The sequence below is a fragment of the Pezoporus flaviventris genome, unplaced genomic scaffold, assembly GCF_033815535.1.
Source record: "Pezoporus flaviventris isolate CSIRO_AGI_PZ_B2104156 unplaced genomic scaffold, CSIRO_AGI_Pfla_v1 ptg000046l, whole genome shotgun sequence".
Lineage (NCBI taxonomy): Eukaryota > Metazoa > Chordata > Aves > Psittaciformes > Psittacidae > Pezoporus > Pezoporus flaviventris.
This window is the reverse complement of record NW_026892594.1, coordinates 3,191,559-3,215,725: the sequence shown is the minus strand read 5'-3', so window position 1 is coordinate 3,215,725 and position 24,167 is coordinate 3,191,559. Positions and strand designations below refer to the sequence as shown.

The 24,167-nt window shown below is 45.1% G+C and overlaps 1 protein-coding gene and 1 long non-coding RNA gene across 5 annotated transcripts in view; one reads left to right on the top strand and one right to left on the bottom strand.

Annotated features, from left to right (window-relative positions):
- The window catches only part of MKLN1 (muskelin 1), a 109,833-nt gene extending 95,235 nt beyond the window's left edge, over positions 1-14,598 (top strand). For all 4 annotated transcript variants that reach the window (XM_061467966.1, XM_061467967.1, XM_061467968.1 and 1 more), the window contains 4 exons: positions 597-736; positions 3,765-3,867; positions 12,024-12,078; positions 14,284-14,598. In XM_061467966.1, coding sequence (XP_061323950.1) covers positions 597-736; positions 3,765-3,867; positions 12,024-12,078; positions 14,284-14,405 — 420 coding nt within the window. In that variant the 3' untranslated portion in view covers positions 14,406-14,598. The remainder of the gene's footprint in view (positions 1-596; positions 737-3,764; positions 3,868-12,023; positions 12,079-14,283) is intronic.
- LOC133276801 (uncharacterized) overlaps positions 1-24,167 on the bottom strand; it is a 459,153-nt gene that overhangs the window by 302,695 nt on the left and 132,291 nt on the right. The window lies entirely within an intron of this gene.

The window sequence follows — 24,167 nt, the reverse complement described above, 5'->3', positions numbered from 1 at the left end:
ATGGAAGTGTTTCTTTTGAAAAAGAAGATGTGTGATTGCTGGAGTCCTTTCACACTATATGGGTGTAATCTGCTTATCCCCAAATGAAAGACAGGCTTAATACAGGTTCTTTATTTACCCTCTTTGATGACAATGAGAAATTGGGGTCTTTGAGGACAAGATTGGAGAAAAGGTTGGTAATCCATCAGTTTGAGTATTGTTTGCATCAAGAATTTTGAATGGGGCAAAAAGAGTTGGCTCAGATCTTTCTTTTCTACTCGTATCTTACGTGCTGAAGGGTTTATCATGCTCATAGGTTTTTCCTAAAGAAAGAGATGAAATGGTTTGGGGATGTTTGTTTGTAAATACCTCGGGAATCTGCTAGAGGGAGGTTTTAGCAGTGCAGCTGTTTTATTATCTTAAGATGTAAGCAGTTTAAGAGAAGTTTCTTCATCTCCTAAGGGACAAAGTAAGGCTAATAGTAAGATGGAACAGCTTGTCTGCACAGCAGAGTTATCTCCCTCCAGAATAAACCTCTCCGAAGATGCTGACATAGTAAATAGCCTTTGATGTACACAGTCAGTCAACTTTTTTTGCTCTGCTTCTCATTTGCTTAGGTTCATTACTTGTTTGGAGGGAATCCTGGCAAGTCCTGCTCTCCAAAGATGAGATTAGATGACTTCTGGTCTCTGAAGCTCTGTCGACCTTCAAAAGAATACCTGCTAAGACACTGCAAATACCTCATAAGGAAGCACAGGTACAGAAACAAAAGGGGGTTTGCACTTTTCTGTTCAAAAATGTCTGTTTTTTTTTAAAGTTACTAAAACCTGAATGTCTTGTAAATGGCTTTGAGAAATATCCCTTTGATGGTTATATAATGGTCTGCAGATTTCTTGATTCTTTTTTGTTAAAAACCTAAGTTTAGTAATAGGACAAGGAGGAACGGCTTTAACCTGCCAGAGGGGAGACTGAGATGAGCTCTTAGGCAGAAGCTCTTCCCTGTGAGGGTGCTGAGGCGCTGGCACAGGGTGCCCAGAGAAGCTGTGGCTGCCCCATCCCTGGCAGTGTTGAAGGCCAGGTTGGACACAGGGGCTTGGAGCAAGCTGCTCTAGTGGAAGGTGTCCCTGCCCGTGGCAGGGGTTGGACCTGGGTGAGCTTTAAGGTCCCTTCCAGCCCAAACCATTCTATGATAATAAAAAGCAGTGGGGTATGGCTGAGCTACAAGATGAACTTCATTCTGGTGTTACTATGTTATTCTAAAACTAGAAAAATCTGGGTATTGTGTGGGGAGTCATGGGGGAATTTTTAGATTCCCTTTTCACTCTGCTGCTCATCAACATGTGTTTTGGTGCTGTCACCTCCCAAGGAAATGGAATGTGTTTCTGAAACACTGTGCTAGGAGATAGTAACAGCTCGCAAGGATGCTAATGAAGTCTGGGGGCTGGATGCCTTTGCACATCTGAGACTCAACCATGGTGAGGTCATCAGAGTTTCTCATTCAGAATCACTTGAAAGATCTCACTTATGCGGAATTCAGCTACACAGTGACGCTTCCTGTACTGTGGCTGCTTCAGAGCTGCCTTATATTTGCTATTTAGGGCAACAGCTTTTTAAAATCAAACTTCTGGTGTTGCATTAGGCAAGAAATTGCAGCAGTCAGCCAGCCTTTCAAGACCCAGCAAATGATTTGAAGGCAGTAAATAGCTCTTTCTCCATTCTTGGTGAGAATACTTTGTTATCGGGTTCTGCCAAGTGTTGGAGGTTAGCTTTCACTGATGATATTTTACTTCTGAGGCAGCAAGCAAATTGCTTTACCTAACTCACAATCACTGTGGCTTGATGAGGCCTTTTGCAGATTAGCCATGCAGTAGATGAGAATACCTACAGGAATGAATGAAGGTCTGTCTCAGTAATCTGGGAGGTTTATTAAACCTACATGTGGTTGTATACATATTCAGCTGTACAGCCTCCAGAGACAGCTCTGGATGACTTAGTTATTACTTCCTTAAGTTGCACTGAAAGGAGATGTTGCTGCATGTTATCTGGCAGAAGTTTGGGGTTTATGCACCATACTCCCTTTTATTGGGGTCCATAGGAGGGGGCCAGGCATGACCAGCCCAGGGGCTGGTATGATGGGTGCTTTGATGGAGTTCATGTGCCTGGCAGGGCTGGAGCTGAACTGCTGTAGAGTCACTTGGCTGCCCATTATCTGCATTCCCTCAAGCTCTGGGTACCAGAACAGGTACTTGACTTGCAAATCCACTGTATTTGCTGGAGCCCTGTTTGGCCTATTAACTTGTTTATAGCAGTCAAGCCATAGTGAAGAAGAGCAGTGAGGTGTCAGTGGGTCCCTTTGTTTAAGCTACTTCAGCTCTCTGGATCGTGGTGATATCATCTAAGAAAATCTATGTGAATATTTAACTACCAAAATGTCATGTACATCAAGTAATAGGTATAGTCTTTGTGCACTGCCTAAATGCACTTGCATCTTTAGGTGGTACCAAATTTGGGCTACAAATGTCCACTGCATTATAAACAACCAAGTAGATGACCCAGATGAAAACGTTACATGATTAACTCTATTCAGTGTGAGTTTTTCTTCAGTTTGACAAGCTACAACCTCTTATAGGTAACTGAAATATATTATGTATAAAATACCTTGTGTTTCTACAATGCACTTGATGCAAGGCAGTTAAGTAACTGAGAATGCGGTTTTTAGGGTCCTCATTTCTGCAGTCTGAAAGTGTCTGAGCTGTTTTCGTGGAAAGGTTTAATTCTGTGTATTGATGATTCAGAGGATGACAGTGTGATACTGCACTCAGCAGATAGGTGATAGGAGAAAAACAGAGATCATTTTAAACCTCATCCTTTCCAGGCTTATGCACCCACCTCAGAGCTGCAGGGAAGGAGCTCTGCTCACTGAGGATGATGAATCCAGAATCACTTTCAGCTCTGTTAACTTCATAGCGAATTCATAGGAGTTATAATTTCTGTTCATTAAAAGAAAATGAGGAAATAAGCTGTTGGTGCATAGGATTTCCATGTACATGTGCTTTTCCTGAAAGTGAGAGTATTTAGGCCCAGTGTTTATTGAATCTGGGGGTTTCACCCACATCATCCCTTTTTCTCTTGTTTGCCAGCAGCAGGGAGCTATCTCCATCCCTGTACTTCCAGTTACACTTCTGCATGGTCAGGAATGTAAATATCCCTGGGACAGAAGTGCTCAAGGCTTGCCTGTGTCTGAGCTGTTCTCCTCACATGGGGTGCTACTCATACCTTACTCTGTCTGTGGAGAGCAAATTGTACTAAATGGTTTATATTTCTGTATCAGTCATAGAATCCCAGACTGGTTTGGGTTGGAAGGGACCTTGAAGCTCATCCAGTACGAGCAGGGACACCTTCCACTAGAGCAGCTTGCTCCAAGCTCCATCCAACCTGGCCTTGAACACTGCCAGGGATGGAGCAGCCACAGCTTCTCTGAGCAGCCTCTGCCAGTGCCTCAGCACCAATTGAAGTTGCTGTACATACTCCTTCAAATACTTTTAGTAAGAGTGTGATACTTCACCCTTATAACTCCTGTACACCTCCCCAAAAGCCCTTCCTCTGTATTTCAGCTTGTCTGGAAGGCGTGTTCTTCAGGGAATACAGGATCAAGCTGCCATTAAAGTTGTTTTGCTTGGAAATACTGGGCTGAAGGTTTTCTTAGATGGCTTTTGCTCTCTGTACAAATAGTAGTAGTCCTAGAGGAAATGGCTGTGTTCAAGTCTTCTGTCTCCTCTTTTCAGGTTCGAAGAAAAAGCTCAGACTGAGCCTCTTAGTGCACTGAAGTACCTGCAGAATGACTTATATGTAACTGTGGATCACTCAGACCCTGAGGAGACAAAAGAGGTAATGATGAATGATCCCTGGTTTAGTTATAAAGAAAAGTAAATTCATGTGAGAGTTTTGGGCCTCTTGAACCTTGGTTTTTATTCAGATTGAAAAAGCTCTACAGGTGTGTGACACTTCGTTGTATCATCTGTTTCTTTGCACTGAAGATCATAGTGCTGTAGCAAACAGTCACTTTTGCAACTGCAGTTCCAGATAAAACAGCTTTTGCACTCAAAACAGTGAAGAACTAGGCCTTTGTTTTAATTCCAGGGTACTGGTGTGTATTTTGGGAGCTTTGATTGAAATGTAAACTCTGAAATGTCATGAGTCTGTAGTTGGTTGTGTAGTAGAAAGTGAGTAAGAAACTCACGCTGCCTTTTGGCTTGTCAATATTAAATAGCTCTGGGGGAGGAAAAGAGGCTTTTTCTCTAGTTGATAAGTATTTCTGGAGGCAGATTGTGGATATGCATTGCTTTCTAGCCTTCAAAGCTTGTTTCCTCTGCCTTTCTATTATCCAGTAGGCATGTTCTTTTATTTGTTCCAGGCATTTGTTCCCATTTCCTGTTTTGATTCCCTGACCGAAGTGCGTGTCGCTTTACACAAAGGATTACAGAAAGAGTGAGAAGTGTCAGAGAAGGTGGTTTGATTGGACTCTGCCATGAATTTTCACATGGAACTTGGGGCAGCTGACTAGATGCCCAAGTGGTCAGGGTAGAGGAGGAAGAGGAGACCATGGTTCTGACTCTCTACTTGTGTTAATGACTTGGGAAGTGATTTGAGAGTTCCTTCTATAAAGCTGTGATAGGGGAATGGGCTCTGTTACTCCATGCTGAGTCTCTGCATTAAATCACTTAATCAGATAGTTCTAAGTTGTTACTTTAGGTAAAGAAAGGATCCTCATCCAGACACTAAAACCTTTTGAGGGAGAAAATGCATCTTGCATATGCACTGTGTAGAGTTGTGGGGTTGGAGGAATTAAGAAGAAAGTATTTACTCAATGTCAGTACCTTGGAACTGATCACACTGGTCATAAATTCTGGTTAGTCTTTATAATAATCTAATCCAGTAAAATATCCAGGTGCTGTGCCTGTAAGGTCTCTGTTAAATGGCTTCTCAGTTCAGTTCATAGACTCACAGAACAATGAAGGGACCTTGAAGCTCATCCAGTACGGGCAGGGACACCTTCCACTAGAGCAGCTTGCTCCAAGCCCCACCCAACCTGGCCTTGAACACTGCCAGGGATGGGGCAGCCTCAGCTTCTCTGGGGAACATGTAGTTTCACATCCTGTCTAGACCTTTCTAGCATGGGGAAGGTAAATGACACATAATCCTGCATTATTTCAGGTAGAAAAAGAGGTACTTTTTTATCACTCCTATGCAGCATGCCCCAATTATGCCCCATCTCCCCAGTGTGGTAACACTTTCCTCTTTATAATTGAACTTATAATAACCTCTAACATAAAATAACCATTCTGCTGCTCTCTTCATCCCTTCTTCTCCCTCTCACCCACTCTTAAGGCCATGTCCTATGTCCTCTGATCTCCTGTGTTTTCTCAATGTGTGCTGGTAGCCTATGAAAGCCATGTCTCTCTTTGGCCAGTTACTCCTAAAGAGACCTTGTGTCTCATGGCTTGCTGTGCCTTTTTGTTGCCTGAACAGGAAACATTTGGGGTGTGATCAGAAAGCTCCTCTCCTTTTAGATTGTGCTGCCTGGTGTCACCAGCAAACCAAAGGCACTGCCATAAAGACTCCACGTTGTGAACATCTGGCACAGGAAAGCCTTTTAATACTCTACATTTGATTTACCCAACTCAGTGTGGAGCATTTACCTTGGCCACCTTGTAAGAATGAAGAATTTACTTGACTGCATGGGCTCCTCTGAGATTTTGAGGGAAACTAGTAGTTTTATCATATAATGTAGAAATAGAATACATATTATCCCTTTTCACAGAGCATACTAGTATTGTGCACATTAATGATGTAGCCTATGAGTAGCTCAATACAGCTGAGGGAATATATTGTGAATCATTTCTCTGCAGGCTTAGTGCCTGATCCAAACAAAATTCAATAGCTTCTGTCTGGTCTGTCACATCAAGGGTACCGCTCAAGCTTCCATTCCAGTGGTCTCCTAAAACCATGTCACAATTGCCGGGAGGCTTTTTTGTGTCTTGTTTTTCTTGCTCATTTTTTAATAACATTTTTAATTATGCCGTTCCAAGAGCTTTAACTTCCCAAGTTTTTTACACTGGAGCAGATCTGGCAGGGATATGGCCCAGAGCCAGCCTCTACACTGGTACTGACTGGGTGTATTTCCAGTTGACGTCAATTTACCTTCCGGTTATCACATTGAGTTGGCTTTTTGCTCTGGCATCACGTCTTCAAATAGCTCTTGTGCTTTCCAAAGGACTGACGCAGGCTTTTTGGATTCCATATCAAATTTCAAGCACCAGTTTGGTTGTGTATCTCAGCCCAGGCACCTCCATGCACTGTCTTTAGTTATATCTGAGATCGTCTTAATATCAAAGGCTGTATATCTAATCGGCTTGTTCTGGGCTGGTTACAGCTGTTGAATCATAGAATAGTTAGGGCTGGAATGTTGTAAGGCTTCTTAGCATGGCAAATCCTAAGGGAATTGGTTTCTGCCTGTTGTTTCCCTTCTCTTTAGGCCAACTGTTAAACTTGGGAAGGACCAAGTTGAATAGGTTTATCCCAGACTTCATGCTGTTGTGCTTTTGGAGGCTGGTATATGTGGTTTCATGTTTTATGGACTGGTATATGGGTAATGTTATATTACAAGCAGAATTGCACTTTGAGGCAAGGCTGACTTGCTTTGTAAGAGAATTTATTCTAACTTAGTTAGGCAAGTCCCTTCAGCTGTTTTGAGTTGGGTGCCAAAGAAAACAAACAGGCTGTTCTTGAATCTTGCTTTGGTGTTAGTAACCAATTTTGTTTAAAGTAGCACGAATGATTGATAGTAGGAACATACTCCCAGATTTTTCCTCCTTTGTTATGAATTTTAGGTATGTTAATAGGATTATAGTTTTATTTCTGGGGGTTTTATTATTCCAAATGAAGTAGATGACTGCAAATAACGGGTATCATGCAGTACATGTTTTAGTGGCCATAGGCTCTATGCCAACTCTGCCTCTGCTGTTGCCATAAATGCAAACCCAGTTCTCTTTGACTGTGATTCTGCTTGAAATCATAGAATCATAAAGGATTTGGGTTGGAAAGGACCTTAAAGCTCATCCAATTCCACCCCCCTGCCACCTTCCACTAGAGCAGGTTGCTCCAAGCCCCTGTGTCCAATCTGGCCTTGAACACTGCCAGGGATGGAGCGTTCACAGCATCCTTGAGCAGCCTGTTCCTGTGCCTCACCACTCTCCAAGGCTATAGATGATGTTCCTTGAGCGCTAGAGTCATCATTCCTGGACATACCCTGCTGAGTGGGCTCTAGGAGAAATGAAGATAGTACAAAAAATGGCTAGTGCTGTCCATGTAAAGGAGAGCAAGATGAGTTTGTACATTGAGATTCAGCTCCTGGTGAAGCTCAATCCCATGACTGCAAGCAGAACTTGCAGTATGTTTTTCTTGGAATATAGTAGGAGAAAGAGCAAGGACCTGGAGGCCAATTTGAGGCCTGACTAGCCTGTAGACTGAGGCAGGAGGCCCCTGTTCAAGGCTGCTTCATACTTTCCATTCTTAAGACCTTGTCTCCAATAAATTTGCCAGATAAAGCCAGCGGGGCCCAAAAGTATTGTTTGAGTCTGCATTAGACTGATATTTCTGGGAAAATTGAAACCCAAATGGGAAAAATAGTTCTAGGAAGGAGCTAAGAAAAGCATGCTTCTCCTCTTCGTGTCCTGCTGTGATTCTTTGTAAAGCTTCAGAGGCTGAGTGCTGCAGGAGGAGAGGTTTTGGAGACGAGGAGCCTTTCAGAAACAGCATTCAGCCCTCCCAACTTCAGCGAGGGATGGCTCCCTCCTCAAAGGATTTGAGCCTCTCTTTGCTGCTTTGAGCTGTGCTACGACAGAACTGGTCAAGGCCGAGGAACTGTTTTATGCTGTGATCTGAGCACTTGCTGTATATTACAGAGGGATAATTATGTCTGATTCATCCAACCTGCCAGGTATCCCAAGCAGGAGTTACTCATTCCCCTTTAACTATTTCATTTGGCAGAGGCATGCAGCAAATATACCAAGACTTCTATATGGCAGAATTGCTTTTTTGCTGTAGGTAGAAACAGCTTAAAGTGCACACAGCTGGTGAAAGAACAGTATTGTTGGGAACACAAAGGCCATAGCTTGGGAAGTGCCAGAATTAGTATTACTTATGTCTTAATCTGGCCTCTCTCTGAATGTGGTTGATTATATTCATTAACTTTCTATTAGCCAGATATCTATAACTAATATATGTATATAACTAATATAACCTTATATTAGTTATCCAGATAGATGTATCTCCAAGGAACCCCGGCCTCAGTTCAGAAGGTGCGTTTGGTCTCTGAAAGAGAAGTTAGTTGTATAACAAAAGGGACCTGTTGTCTTCTGAACAGAGACTTCATTTGGAATGCATGAAGGCAGCGAGGCAGAGGGATTGTCAGCAGAAAACAGGTGGTGCTGTGATCAGAGCACTTGGATGCTTCTGCTCTGTCCTCTGTAGTGGTGTTGCTATGTGACGTTAAGCAAATGGGTTTTCCTAGGTGGTCATTCATTAGGTCTTTCAGTCTGGGGCCTGATGGGAGAGATCCGAGGTGTGGTTTGCTTGAGAGCTTTTGCAAGTGAACTCAGGAGCTGTTGCATAATACTGGGTGTGTTGAGAAATCAGGTTCTGGCTGTTTCAAATAGGGGGCCCAAAATTAACCAGGATTTGAAGGGCGTCTATTGTGATAACAATTAATATGATGGAAAACCTGATGAGGAAATGAATTCCTTCTTTAGAGCAGAGTTTGAGCTTCAGGGGAAAAAATAAAGCATTGGATATATGCTGTGAACACTCTGTGGGAAACCTGGTCTTGAGGAAGCAGTAACCATCCCATGTGTGGGAAAAAGAGATGGGGTCCTTTGAGAGAACATCCTGGGGTTAGTTGGCATTGTAATGCAAATGCAGAATGAACCAGCTTAGGCTCAGTGCTGTCCATAACTGATGCCTGTAACTTAGGTGCTTGACTTCGGTGTGAGAAAGAGCTTTTTAAATGTGAAACAATGCATAAAATATAACTTCAGAACAAACAAAACAAGAAACCTCAATGTTAACTGAAGTGCAGTGTCATCGATGAAGGAGGAGACTGGATATTGCTTCCCCACACAGCTGGAAGCAAACTGGTAGCCGTGAAAATCCATCATGCATTGTGCAGATGAGGCTGGAATACTTGGCGAAAGAGCTTTTCCAGGGATTTTTGGTCTCAGTTCAGCGAGTTACTGACTGAATCCTGCTTATATGTTCTCTTAGCTGGGCATCCTGAGCCCCAGCCTCAAGCATGGCTTGCTTTCTGTTCACAGCAGGATGGCTGCCCCGTTGCTGGGGGAGGCAAGGGAACCCCTCGGAGCATGTGGATCCGCTTTGTCCCAGCAGAGCCATGCTTCATGTGCTACCAGGCAGTTGGCAGCGGGCCTGTAAGGCAATTGTGTGGGATGGAAAGATGGCCAGGACATGGCATTTGCTATCAGGAGCAGCATGGATTTAGCCACAGGTTCTATTGGAACTTTTTGAGCTATTTATGCTGGGCATCTGGTTAAGTACATTGCTGATTTGGAGCCAAGTTAGGCTAGTGGTGAAATACACATGTAGCATTGCAGTCCCCTTTGATTCATATAACCAGACCTCCCACTCAAGAGGGTACTTAATCAACCTCTTACTTGTGTTGTGCAGTTTGTCAATCCTCTATCTATCTCGCCTGTTCTTAAATACCTCTCCAGTATTACCTGCATGTTGTAGCCTCTCCAGAAGATGCAGACTTATTCTGGTACGCCACTGGCCTTATTTTACACTGGGTTTTCTCTTGGTGTCATGTTGATACTGATCTTGCTGAAGTATTCTTGTGATTTCTTGTACTTAGGTATAGATTTACCTTTTTGTAGCAACCTTTTGCATTTGTGACTCTTGCAGTTTTCTCCTTGGATATTCTGTGGTGGTTCTGCAACCTTGACTCCTTTGAACTTTCTTTACAAGAGCTTCATGTTTCAGACCACTTGATTGTTTTCCTAGTGCTTTCTTTATATATTTCTACTTGGTAGAGAGCATCCAAAAGTGGTTGCCTTGTTGTAGACGAGACTTCCAAGCCTAGCAGCAGGAGTACTCAATTTATGTGAAGATCCCACTCCATTGCATGCATTTTCTGTGCATTTGTCATTTTTGCTATAGGGTGATGCTGATCTATTTCAACTCCTAAATGTGTTTTCACAGAGCCTGTGCACCCCAATCTGTTTGGTATAGCTGTTTTTTCCTGTTCAGGGTGATTTGCACTTTGCCCTGGTGAACTGTGCCTTGAGCCATCACTGTAGCTTTGGACAAGGGTCTGTAGGGACAGGCCAAAGGGAATGGCTTGAACCTGCCAGAGGGGAGACTGAGATGAGCTCTTAGGCAGAAGCTCTTCCCTGTGAGGGTGCTGAGGCGCTGGCCCAGGGTGCCCAGAGAAGCTGTGGCTGCCCCATCCCTGGCAGTGTTCAAGGCCAGGTTGGACACAGGGGCTTGGAGCAAGCTGCTCTAGTGGAAGGTGTCCCTGCCCATGGCAGGGGTTGGAGCTGGAGGAGCCTTAAGGTCCCTTCCAACCCAAACCAGGCTGGGGTTCTGTGTTTTTATAAGCTGGATGAAATAAAGAAGCAGTCTGCAGCCTGTCTGCTGCCATGCTGTCAGTCTGTCTGAGTGTGGTGTGAGGTCTGTGGACCCAGTGAATGTGTCCTGTTCTGTTCAGGAGGTTCTCACTGAAAACCCAAAGTGATGCTGACCCTGGGGCGCAAGTGCATCACTTGTGATTCATGGCTCCATTTTGATGTCAAGCCAGTGATGCCTACCACCAGTAAAGTCATTTGCCTCACTTGCTGTTCCCTGTTAGTTTAATCTAGATGAGGCTATGATAATTTGTCTTAAATACCGTATAAAAGCATCAGAAGTCCTATGAAAGTCAAAATGTACAATGTCAATTGCCAGGTCCCCTCCATAGGGCCTGCTGCCTTGCAGAAGAACTCAGTTTGATGTGATACAACTTGTTGTTGCCAAATCCACATTGGCTGCTACTCATCACCTTCCTCACTCCTACATGCCTGCAAATTGTCTGGGTTCCCATTTTATCTTGCAATTGAAATTAAACCGATGGCTATGTAATTCCTGGCTGTCCTTCCCACTCCTTCTCTGAACATATTTGCTTCTCTTCTGTTTTCTTCCCCCCCCTTCTTCTTTCCTTTGGGCTGTGTGCTGTAAAGACATGCACAGAAGTGGCAAAAGATTATAAGCCTTTAAGGAATCTTCTAATTCTTGAAGGAAACATGACAAAGCACAAAGCTTTGTCTCTATGTGGGTAACTGACAAGAGCAGCCAGAGGCAGAGGAAGATTCCATGTTCACTATCAGTAAGACATGAAAGGAGAATAAAACTATGAATGCGTTACCTAAAATGGTTTGGTTCGTGATTCTGATGTTCCCAGTAGAAGTATTTATTATGATGGGGTTTCTTTAGTTAAAAAGACATTGTGGCACGAGTTCTCTGGCAGTTCAGAAAGGTTGGGGCCGTATAAAGCTTCCTCTGTGTTCAGGAACTTGATTCTGCGCTCTAGCAGTTACCCTGTTCTCGTGTTGTGTAATCCTTGCTGGGGCTGTACCACGTTGTGGTTGTGTGTGCAAGAGGCTCTACCTTAATCCTGCTCTCTGGTATCTGCCAGAGAGGCAAAAAAGAGTAAATGCAAAACCAGCTTTTAGGGCTCCCAGTCAGGTACCTTTCATTGCTTCAACACTGCTCTTAATTCTAGGAAAAACCATCCAGCTTGCTTTGCCAAGGTGACAAATTGTGTTGCTCATATGAAAGTTGCTGCAGTTATTCACATGTATGGCACAGTAGCTCCAAGGACTGTGCAAAGAGAACTCAGCAACTCCAAAACCACTCTGACATCTATGAATCTTTTAGTTTTTCTCCTGTGTGCTGTTAATAACACTTTTTCCTTTGTCCCTCCTCTCCTGCAGTTTCAGCTTCTTGCCTCAGCGTTATTTAAGTCTGGCTCGGATTTCACCACTCTCGGTGAGTATTGTGTATCAGAAGAATTAGACTGTGTTCCCTCTGATAATTGCTATTAGTTTCGACTGGTTTTCATATCAAATGTTACAGTTCACATCAGCCCTTTTTGGTTTGAAAATGCAAAATGCCATTGCATAGACCTTAGAGAGAGTATTTATACTGACCAGTGCCCCTGTGCCTCCAGTGGTTTTAAACCTGTGCCTCCTGGGCTCATTTTGTGGCTCTTATTACAACTGATGCCTCCCCCAAATAAACAGCAGCTTTGGTCAGAATAAAGCCCCTCCTGTCTCGTCACTTGGGAATGTCACAGCGTGGCTACAGCTCTGTTTGCTGTGATAACTGCAGTTCCTGGAGCAGTTCGGTTCACCCTGTTCTTTGCAGAACTAGTTCTGTGGGCAGAATGTCAAGAGCGCAGAGAACAGTGGTGTGGAGGGCTGGAAACAGGAGCTCTGAGCCAAAGCCACAATTTGTTTCACTCTTCTGTCCAGTTAACTCTTCTGAACAGTCGAGAGATTAATCCTGGACAAGCTATAGGAAGGCTATAAGCATAATTTACGTCTTATAATGTGTTCTCAAGTCACCGAGCTCTTGCTAAGGAGCGTGGATGCCTTCAGTTTTTAATGAACCAGCAATTCCCAATCTAAGCAATTGATGGAAGGAAAAAGCCCACTCCACTGTCAGCCCAGCTGGATGAGGAAGCTCAGCTGAGCTCGTGTGATTTGGAAGGTCTTATTTAGTTGATGTGATATGATGGATTCCTTAAAGGAAGAAAACCTAAGTTTCGGAACGTTGTTTTCTCCCCTAGTTTTAAGTGTTCTGAAAGATGGGTTACTTCTTGACACAACACTTTGTTCAGAGGTTGGCTCTACAGATACGTCTATCAAGCGGTGCTTCTAAAATACAACCAAAAAAACCCCAAGCCCTCCTTGATTTGATTAACTTGCTTGACTCTGATTAACTGAAGAGTGAGTTCACTGAATTAATAAGCATTCCTTGGAGATCCCACTGATGGAAGTCATACAAAGCAGAGGAAATAGTTGTATAGCCTGCTCTATTGTTCTTGCTGTTGATGGTTTTAGTATGAGGATTTGGATAAGCAATACTCCAGACTAAACCCTCCCCTTTTGAGAGGCAGCACTTCACAAAAGGGGTTTGTAGAGCAAGCACCCTCGTGCCAAGACGCAGCTCTGATTTGGGGCTCCTGCCGTCAGCAGAGCTTGTCTAGAGAAGAACTGCATGCAAGACGAGGACCAGTTCTAGGTGAGACAGTCGTGAAGATAATGAGGAAAGCCTGAGGACAGAAGAAATGAGGCACCAAATAAAAATAGCTGCAGAGATTTTGTTTTCTGGGACATCAGAGCAGCCTCCTGAGGGTTCTTGCTTCCTGCAGTTCTTCAGGGCTGTCAGTGAGCTTGACAGCCGTTTGCTTATTACTTTTCATATAGTTTGATTTCAGCGTTGGCTTGGGGTGGCCTGGTCTGTGTGTGTGTCTATGCTCATAGTAGTAGGCCAGAGAGCTGGGGGCCTTGGTTGTTAGCAGAGGTAGAAACAGCAAACAGGTTGAAGGAGGTGATCCTGCCCTTTTACTCTGCTCTTGTGAGACCCCGCTTGCAGTACTGTGTGCAGTTCTGGTGTCCTCAACATAAGAAGGATATGGAACTGCTGGAACAAGGCCAGAGGAGGCCATGAAGGATGATCGCGGGCTGGAGCACCTCCTGTATGGAGACAGACTGAGGAAGTTGGGGCTGTTCAGCCTGGAGGAGAAGGCTGCGTGGAGACCTCAGAGCAGCTTCCAGTGTCTGAAGGGAGCTACTAGGATGCTGGGGAGGGACTGTTCATCAGGGATTGTAGTGATAGCACAAAGGGTGATGGGTTAAAACTGAAACAGGGGAAGTTCAGGTTAGATATAAAGAAGAAGTTCTTTCCTGTGAGGGTGGTGAGGCACTGGAATGGGTTGCCCAGGGAAGTGGTGAATGCTCCATCCCTGTTGGTGTTCAAGGCCAGGTTAGACAGAGGCTTGGGGTGAGATGGTTTAGTGTGAGGTGTCCCTGCCCATGGCAGGGGCTTTGGAACTTGATGATCTGATGGTCCTTTCCAACTCAAACCATTCTATGAATATATGAACATCTGTCCACCATGGTCAGCCAGCCTATTCCACATTTGGAGCAGTGAGCACTGACTTCATTTCCCCTTTTCTTTCTCCTCCAGGATTCTCAGATGTCGACCACACGTATGCGCAGAGAACTCAGCTCTTTGACACACTAGTCAACTTCTTTCCAGACAACATGACCCCTCCTAAAGGCAACCTGGTGGACCTCATCACGCTGTAACAGAGCAATCACTGGACATATGGAAGAGGGGAAAAGCATCCACTTTCAGTATTTTCATTTTTTTACTGCATTGATTGACTGCTGGGATGAAGTAATATAGTAACCCCTAGGTGTTTGCAAGGGGTTTTATACTTGTATGGTGAATCCCTGAAGCTTTTCCCTTGGAGTAGGTTAATAAAATGTAACTGACATACTTCTGACTAAATATATATATTTTTTCTGACTTTGGATTTTGAGTTAGCAAATGGAAGATTGAAAGAAAAGTTTGGGGGGGGGGGGGGGGGGAAGAGGATAAAAAATAAAACCCAATCATGCAGTGATTACCTATAGGGGAAAATTGTGGGTTGTCTGGAATTAAGGATGATGGATTTGATTTGGGGGGTTGTGAGGAAGTGGGGAAGGTTGTTCTTTGCTCATTTGTAGCTAGTCATGGTATATTGCTTTATCCTACAACTCCATCCTCAGCAGCTGAATAACTTGGAGGCAGGACACTGGCACGTGTTGAGGTGATAGTAATGTTGTGTCTTGAGTCTTGTATTGCAGTGTGTCTGTGAAGGGGAGCATGTGTTACAACCTATGTGCCCCCTCATCCCAGAATCAGGCTGAGTAACTGCATCTGATACCCCATTTAAACCTGAATACCTGCCTGCCTATCTCCTGTTCTCTGGAGCTTCCACTTAAACCTGCCAGGCAAGTGGGTACCTCAGAGAAACCAAGGGAACAACTTCAACAGGAGTGCAGTGCTCATCTGCCCCTTTTCAATGGATGTTCTGGTTTTGCTGCTGTACTCTTCCAGTGGGAATCCGTGCGGGTACTGGCAGGACTGGGTCTTCCATCACAAGCATCCCAGCCTCTGCAACCTGACTCTGGCTTGGGTGTAGGATATCTGAAGCAGATTGTCTTCGTTTACACGCACCTATGCTTCTGTGTGCAGTGTTTGTCGATGTGTAAATGTAAAGAGGATTGCTCCCAACAGCTTGTCTGCTCCCTCTGCAGTGCAGCTCATTCACTTCTAAATGCGTTTTAGGCCTAGATCTGAATGTTAGGGAGGCCTTTTTAGCATACATCCTTTTGAAAGCAAGCTGATGCATATGTATAGAATATGTATTCTTCCTAGCTGAAAGCCTTCTTTATAAACAAGGTAAGGGCTTGGTGCTGCACTGTCAAGTGGAATGAAGGATACACATACCCAGCAGCAGAATCTTTCTGCATTTGCTGTCAGTGCAAACTGGCAGATGTAAATATTGATATGAGACTGCAAAGCTTTATGTCCAGAGCTGTTCATGCCAGTGGGGTTTCGTTGCTGCACCCACCGTGGCTACATGACTCCTGTTGAAGTCTTGTGTGTGCAAAGATGATTTGGACTCTGAAATAAAACGAGTTAGTGAAGTGTCTTTTTCAGAGCTCGAGTGTCTGCTTGCTTTGATTGCGTTGTATTGCCTCTTGATCATGTCCTTTGTGTGACTTTTGTAGTCCTGGCACGTTAGAAATGAATTTATAACCTCATATTAGTGTTTAATCACTTAGAAAGGAAGGAACAACATGTTGGAGGCTGGGCTTTGCTTGGCTTCAGGGAGGACCATGCAAACACAGGGTTTTTAGGTAACCTGTAACTTGAGGAGGCTGTTTAGATGTTGTATGCTTCAGTGGACAGCAAATCAGATGTCTGGTGGGAGAATCCACTCTATGTGGTGCAGTAAAGGAAATCTGTTGGAATTGTTTCATTGAAACATTGCCATTTAATGTGTTTTCCAGTGACATGGAAAGTTTTACGTCACTGCTGGGCTTTATGATGTGTTACTTTTGATGCTTTGTTAACTAAAGTAGAGCTTATATGGTACAAATGGAGATGCTGGTGGTGCTGGAAGTGGTTTTCCATTGAGATTAAACTCGGTACTCTCAATGCAATCAGTCCAAATGCAGCCCTCTGGTACTTCAAATTGTAATGCTGTTATGCTCCCCCATCACTTGTTCTCATTCCCTGTGTATTCTCCAGTGTCAGTTAGATGGTGAATCGTGCTTTTGATGACAGTTTTCTACTCAAGCAAGCCCTTCATAAACTTCTGTGTGTACATCTTTGGCTTCACATGAGGCTGAACCCAAAAGATACAGCTAGACTGAGTAGGAGCCATGGCGAGCAGACAGTACTTTAGGAACGCCAAAAGCTTTGTGGATGGTGGTGCTGGTGAGCAGAGCATTGTGTCAGGCTTGATCAGTGTTACAGAAGTTCAATCAAAACCCATTGTCCCCTGCATCAGGGTGCATGCGAAGCCTGGCACCTTGTGTTCTTGTAGCATGGCATAAATGGATGATTGCCTGAGCGAGGTGAACATTGCTTCTGCGGGACTGACAGCCCCAGTTAGTGAGAGCACTTCAGGATGATCAAATACTGACCTACCTTTATCCCGAGCAGATCGATTTCGGCTCGCACGACTACAGCTTGTGGGTTACAGCTGGGCATTAACCAGCAGAAGCTGTTTGCTCAGCTCCAGCGTGTTTGTGGAGCAGCAGAGGCACCCTGTGGCCAGAGAGGTTAATCCAGAGTGAAAGCTTTGTGGCTTTGCCAAGGGTCTTTCCTCTGCTTCTGTGTCCTTTAGGAGCCCGAATGAAATGGTTACTCTGCATTGGTGTGTGCTGCACTACCTGCTTTAAAAAGCTCATTAAAACTTGGGAGCACTGAAGTATAAAGTTCCTTTCAAAACAAGCCAGTTATTGACAAGCGGCGACAGGGAGAGCTTGAATGTAATTACATGCAGATCTTTCAAGATGCTGGTGATGTTCCAGGAAAGCGTTGGATGTGATCAGGACAGAATTAACTGAAGTACAAACTGCAAAGAGAACCTGAAAATGTTGCACAGCCCACTGCATGCGGGGGTATAAATAGCCAGGCTGTGCGTAAGAAGTCTCTGAACCTCACCCTTACTGCTTGCAGGCTGGAGCAGAGACTGCTTTTTAGCTTAGACAAGACTATATGCCTCTACCTTGTACTATAAGGTGACTTTGTGTATGGATTTAACACCTCTGCACTCTGGTAGCTGATCTCTAAATTAAGTATTAACTTGTAAATAAGGGTATTGCAAAGGAAGGAGCAAGGAGGGGACTCGTTCATGGTGACTGGGGCCTTTAAAGCCAAAGTTAGAAGGTTCTGGTATGGTTTTTAAAGCTGTAGGTAGTCAGGGTGGGATAAACTTGTTACAGACAAGACTTTAGTTCTGATTTAGCTTTTGAGATCTATGAGTTTGGTTCTTCACTGCACCGGCTTTCAGCATAGCTGCCCTTACAGTATTAATCAGTAGATCATCTCTTTGGAAAACTTTATTCTATATGCACATGTACAGTAATATTCTATATATGCAAAGTTGTTCCTATCAACTAATGCGTTCTTCCAGAGAAATAAAGCCCTTCTGATTAGATTTTGGGTCTCTGGGATTAGGCATAGTTGAGTTCCTTCATGTCTGTCTTATGCAACCCCTGGTAGTAGCCATGAGGCAGAAGTCCTTAAGAGTTCTTCCCAAATGCCTTCTCTAAACAAGTAACTGCTCTCACAGTGTGACCCAACATGTTTTCATGCAGGTGGCAGCAGAACCTACGTCTGTGATGGTGAAAATGAGATTACAGCCACTTTCTTGCCCTCTTTTATTTTGAGGATGCCATTAATACCGATCCTGTGGAGGCAAAGTGGTTGTTGAAATACAGTTTTTATCTTCTGGCTCTTTTAAAGGCGTAACACTTGTGACATTTATTCTTAAGCATATGTTCCTTTTGCTGAGTATCATGAGGAAGAAGAGCATTGTCTTGGAAGAGCTTAGTTTGCCCTCTCTCTGCACAGCATCCTGTATGTGTAGTTTAAGTAGTCATATCCAGATGTAGACGTGAACGTCAGGGATTTGGTGCTGTGTGTCCCAGGATGGCTCTGTGTGCACAGGTACGAGCTATCTCCAGGATCAGAACATTAATAGCAAAATGCCACTCTCCTTTTGAAATATCAGTCTGGGAAGACCCACTTGGAAAAGCTTTTCCTAAGGTATTTGCTGTGTGCAGTCACAACTGAGAGGGAAATGAGGAGACTTTCCTAAAGAGCATACTGAAGCTTCCCTTTGTGCAGCTTGTAGCAGAGCAGGGATGCAGTGCCAGGCTTCAGTTCTTGCTGAAACGTTTTGGTCACTGATGATAATAAAAGGCCTGAAAATGTAATGACTCAAGGAGTCAGTAAGCAAATGAACTGGAGGCACCTATTGCAGGAGGGCAGGCTCTTTGCAGAGGGCTAGTGGCCAGGGATTGCGATGGCTTCATCTGTGTATTTAATCAGCAGCCACAAGTGTCAGGGTCTCCATGAGCTCTTCCTTCTTCCAAAGCAGGGGAATGACTCTGGAAGAGCGTTTTCCATAGGGCTCTGTGGGACAGCTGTTTCCTGCATCGTTTTCCTGATGTGTGCAAGTGTTTAGAAGGGAGTTTTCTTTGTCACAAGGTTTAAATGCTGATGGTGTGCTGCCGTGTGAGTGCTGCAGACAGCGGGTGAGAAAGTCAGAGCTGTGTTCTGACTTGAAACTTGTTTACTGCTCTTACTGTAAGGTAGATGAGCATTAATGCTGCTTGTTTCAAATGCAGGAGGGTGGCAGGTACCTGCAACTAGTAATCCTCTTGCTGCCTGCTGTAGTTCAGAACTGAGAAGGAAATATGTTTGTAGAGCATCTTGAGTGAAACCTCTAGTGCAAATTAGCTCAGTGCACCCTTAAACTACATCTCTATACATGCAGTAATGCTGTTGGTGTCATTCTGTGCTGCTTGTGGGGAAAATGGTGAAAAATCAACACATTTCCATTCATTTTTGAAGTAGAAAAATGTCTTGTGCAACCTTGAGCCCCAGTGTGCTTTGAATCCATAGTTGGCTGGCAGTGGAGGAATGTTTGGCTGTTGTCAAGTGAAGTCCTGACAGTAAAACCAACTCATGTATGTGTCTGGAAGTGCTTGTGTTGTTTTATAGCTGTACATACTACAGGAACAGAGGTGGGGTCAGTTGAGAAGATGAACATGATTGCTGTTCTCGTAAGGGGGGAAGATTATGGAGACTCTGAATGCACTTGGCCAAGTTAATAAGTACATGTGATAATTTGGAGATGGGCCTTTTGTGAAAGGAGAGCTTAAGAGCGATTACATGATTTGTTCTTAATATAACTTGATAGTCATATGGAAGCTGTAAACAGTGTTGAAAGGTAAATGTACTGTCAGAAGCTTGTTAGTGTATCTAAATGCCTTTGGGTATGGTAGAGTTCATCATATCCTTTCCTGGGAAAGGTTAGGCTGGGAATGATTCAAGTTGTGGTCGTAACTTATAGGCAAAATCTGTGTTTTACTGAAAGCCTCTATTATAATGAAAAGTTGGAGTGGAAAATGCAGGTTTACTGCACTGGAACCATGGCTCAGGGCTTGGAGGAATTGACTCCAGATGCTTTTATCTGGAAGCCCTGAATCCAGATGTGGTTACAGAGGGGAAGCTGGTTAATGACGTGCTTATTGCCCTTGGAGAGTGCCATAAGAAAGCAGCACAGTTGATGCCAGCAGGTATGCTCTTGGTGTTCCTCAGAGGCTAAAGAACTGGATGGAGTTCTGGATTATCCACCTGTGCTTTGGCTCTATATGTGAACCTCAGAGGAGGACAGTGATTGTGTGGGTTGTCTGTGTCAGCAGCTGTATATCGTAGGGCTAGAGGTCTGCAAGGCAGCATCTTCCCCAAGCAGAGATCCTCGAGGTAACATATTGCTGCTGTCTCCTTTGCTTCCACCTACTTGAACTCCGTTTGTTAGCAGTGAACTCCAGATACTTGCTGTGCCCCAAATTCAGTGCTCTGCTTCCAAATACCCACAGCCCCAGAGTTGCTTATGCTGCTGTCAGGGTATCAATTGAGCATCCCGAAGTCTTCATTTATACTTGGTGCAGACAGAGGTACATGATGCCTTGGCTTCCAGCTGTTTGCTGTGTGTCAGCACAGCTTTTGCTTACTACCTGGAGACTGTAAGTACTTGAGTGCTGTCAGAAATCACTTGACTCTGTTCAGCTCTAATGTGGCATCTCAGTTCATCCCTGGGAAAAGTGGTGTGAGTGAATAGCTTAAAACTGGCTCTACCAGGTTAGGTGTTTGGTTTTGCTCCTCATTTGTAAGGAGTAAGCTATCACTAGCATAGATGCTGGCCAGCATGATGGTCAATGCATGGCCCCTTGGGTATTTTGACTTTCTCTTCCCTGTGTGACCGTTCACTGCTGTTAAAATGCTATGTCCTCAGACTTCCCTAAGGTTGATGGAGTAGCACTGAAGAAAAAGGTTAGGGATTTGTGGTGGTTGTTGAGGCATCAGTTTCTCCATGTGGCATCATATCCCAGCTGCTTCCTTTGCAAAACTCCTTACTGCTGCCTCTGAAACAGGAAGGGGATGACACCAACCCCAGGTTTCTACCGCTTGCTTTCACCATCCCAGGTCTTCTCTTAGTGAAGACGAACAGCTTATAGTTGGGGTGTTTGGGTTATTTCTGCAGTGTAGCAAAGGGAAAGGGAAGAGAAATAGGCTTGGGGATAATGCGGTGGCTCATGGGAGCTGTGTTTAAGATGTGATGTCTTGTGGAAGGACTTGAAGATTTAACAAGTGGTTGTGCTCTTCAGAGGTTTTCATTCCAGCAAGCTGGATTCTTTGGCTCTTTCTCGAATGGAAGGGATGCAACACCAGGAGCTAGTCCTGGAGCTTCACCTCGAGCTTTTGCCCTCTCCACCCCAAAGACACCAAAGAGAATAATACAAGTCCTTTTCCCTCCTCAGTCCCTTTGGTAACAGGGGCGACAAAGCCTGCTGGGTTTAACACTGCTCACACGCAGTGGTGGCCGTGCAGCACAAGCAGCTATCAGAGCAGGCCTTAAGAGACTGTTAAAGCCTTTTCTGATGAAAGCTGCCAGTGAGATTAAGGGAGATTAGCTGCTTTTTAATTACTGTGATGGTGGGGAGGCTGGACCCCAGCAGTGGCTCAGTGGTTGCAGTCTGCTCCATGTCCCAGATACCAAGAGAAAGGTTTTTCTCCCTAATGATGACAAAATACACTTTAAATATCCTGACTTTGTAACTGGCTCCCGAGGGATCCAGTCAATTATTTTGTGTTTCACTTAAATAGAAGAGTGTGAACGGGGTCTGCTTATTGAAGGAGGCTGAAAAGTGAATTCATCACCCCGAAACTCAGCTTCTAAAAGGGGCAAAAGGTTCTTATCAACCCTAGATGCAAGGCTGTGAATTCACTGCGTATAGTCGGGTCTGAACAGCAGATGATGCTTCTACCTCTGCTTGCCCTGCAGTCAAAAGGTGACAGCTTGATTTCCTTCCCCAGGCAGTGTGGAGCCCTCCCATACTTGAGAGGACTTTTATCTCTCCATGGAGGAGAGAACTCTTGTTGCTGAGTCATTTTCCCTTTCTCATCTGCCACTGTAATTGGGAAGGCAAAGGAGCAGCGGAGGCTGAGTTTTGCCTTCATCTCTCCCTCATCATTCCTCTCCTTCCTCCCGTCTCCCCCCCCTTGATGTGCAAAAACACTTTTCACTTCAGAAGCTGCTGTGCTGGGTAGTGGAAAAGAAAACAAGCCCCTTGTAGCTTGTTACTCTAGACTAAAGCTGTATTTTCTGCTGTGCCTTCCAGCTCACGCTCCTCCACAGCAGGAAATGAGGGGATGCTGGAGAGACCTTTAGGAAGAGGAAAGAGCTTAATTACACGAATAAACCCATTTGTAGGAGTTCTTGAGCCTTGGAGGCCCTGACCTGGCAGACCAGGGTAGAAAGTTAGAGCCTGTTGGCTTGTTTGCAGTTAATGGGAGATGATGACCCGTCCTGGTGGGCTGGGGCGATGTGCATCCTGTACATTTAGATGCTGCAATGCAACGTGCCTCATTTAGAAGCATTGAGCCTCAGCATTTTCCCTGTGAATATTCGACTTTGCCGAAGTAACTTCTCTTTCAGATGAGAGCATACACAGGGTTTGGGTAGCTTGTGGTTAAACACCAATATCTGGCTGGCTGGACACCATCACCTGGTTAGGGGTGGTTTTTCAAGCTGTTTCTATGAGCTGTTGCCTTTACTCTTACCACAACGCTGTATTGTGTGGTGTTTGTGTTGCGTGAGGACCTTTAATGTTCATTATCTCGTCCTCTACACCCTCATGTGGTCCCCAAAACCTGGTTTTCCCTATGTAGTGCTTGGAGTTGTGAGTGTCCAACCCTTGTCCACAGTTTGGCCTTTGTTTCCTGTTGTGGCATCCGACATGAAGCATCTCTCCAGCAATCCCACAGACCGGTGTCCGTCTGAATTCCCTTTGGTTTGTGTCCTGCAGTTGTTGTCTTGGGTACCTGCCCACAGGAATGCTGAACCGAGGGGTGCAGGAGAGGAGCAGCCATGGGGAGCACTGTGACCTGCACACAGGCCAGTCAAATACCGACTAGACCAGAGCCCATGGTGGTTACAGACATCATTCCTGGGCTCTGGTGAGTCCCCATCCTGCCCTTTCCATTACAGATGATCTTTGTTCAGCGTGGAGTGGGGTATTTTCTTCCTTGGTACAAATCATCTCTGCTGGTTTCTGGGTCGATGTGTAAGCGCCATGCTGTACATAAACGAATGAGTGATACAAGGAATATTACAACTGTAGTTATGTTGTATGTAATGTACATAAGGAGAGAATGTATTTTGTTCATTTTTTTTTCTTAATAAAAATGTATATGCCAGCAGGGCTGTGTGAGATCCCTTCATCCTGACTGCTTGATGCATCCTTCGGGAAGAGCGCCTGGAAAGCTGCTCATGGAGAAGGACCTGGGGGTGCTGATGGAGCATGCGCCAGACAGCCAAGAAGCCCCCAGCACCCTGGCCTGTATCAGCACCAGCAGGGCCAGGGCAGGGATTGTGCCCCTGCACTGGGCACTGGGGAGGCTGCAGCTTGAATCCTGTGTTCGGCTCCGGGCCCCTCATTCCAAGAGAGACATTGAGGTGCTGGAGCGGGGCCAGAGAAGGGCAGTGGAGCTGGTGCAGGGTCTGGAGCACAAGTGTGATGGGGAAGGGCTGAGGGACCTGGGGGGTTCAGTGTGGAGAAGAGAAGGCTCAGGGGGGACCTGATGGCTCCCTACAAGTGCCTGAGAGGAGGATGGAGCCAGGAGGGGCTGGGCTCTGCTCCCAAGGAACAAGGGATGGGACAAGAGGAACCGGCCTCAAGCTGCACCAGGGCAGGTTTAGATGGAGCTGAGGAACAATTCCTTCCCCAGAGGGTGCTCAGGCATTGGAACAGGCTGCCCAGGGCAGGGCTGCAGTCACCGTCCCCGCAAGTGTTCACACAGCGTGGAGACGAGGCCTCAGTGCCATGGGGCAGCGGTGGTCTTGGCAGTGCTGGGGTAAGGTTGGACTGGATGAGCTTGAAGGGCTTTTCCAGCCTGGTTGGTTCTGTGATTTTAAGTCTGTGAAAGCCTTGTTAGAGGTGTTGTCAACCAAAAGGTGGGTTATGCCTGAGTGGCTGTCACTGTTGCTGCTAGAGGAGCCTCCTGTGTCCCTCCATAGCACAGAACAGCTGAGAAAAAAACCCTGTTCCCTGCAATCATGGATGGGCTGGGGCAGTGTCCCATAAATCCAGCCTGTGCTGAGCAGCTGCAAGAACTTAATGAGGAGGAACACAGAACACAGGGCGGTGCAACCCATCAATCTTTAATCACAGAATGGTTTGTGCTGGAAGGGGCCTTAAAGCTCCTCCAGCTCC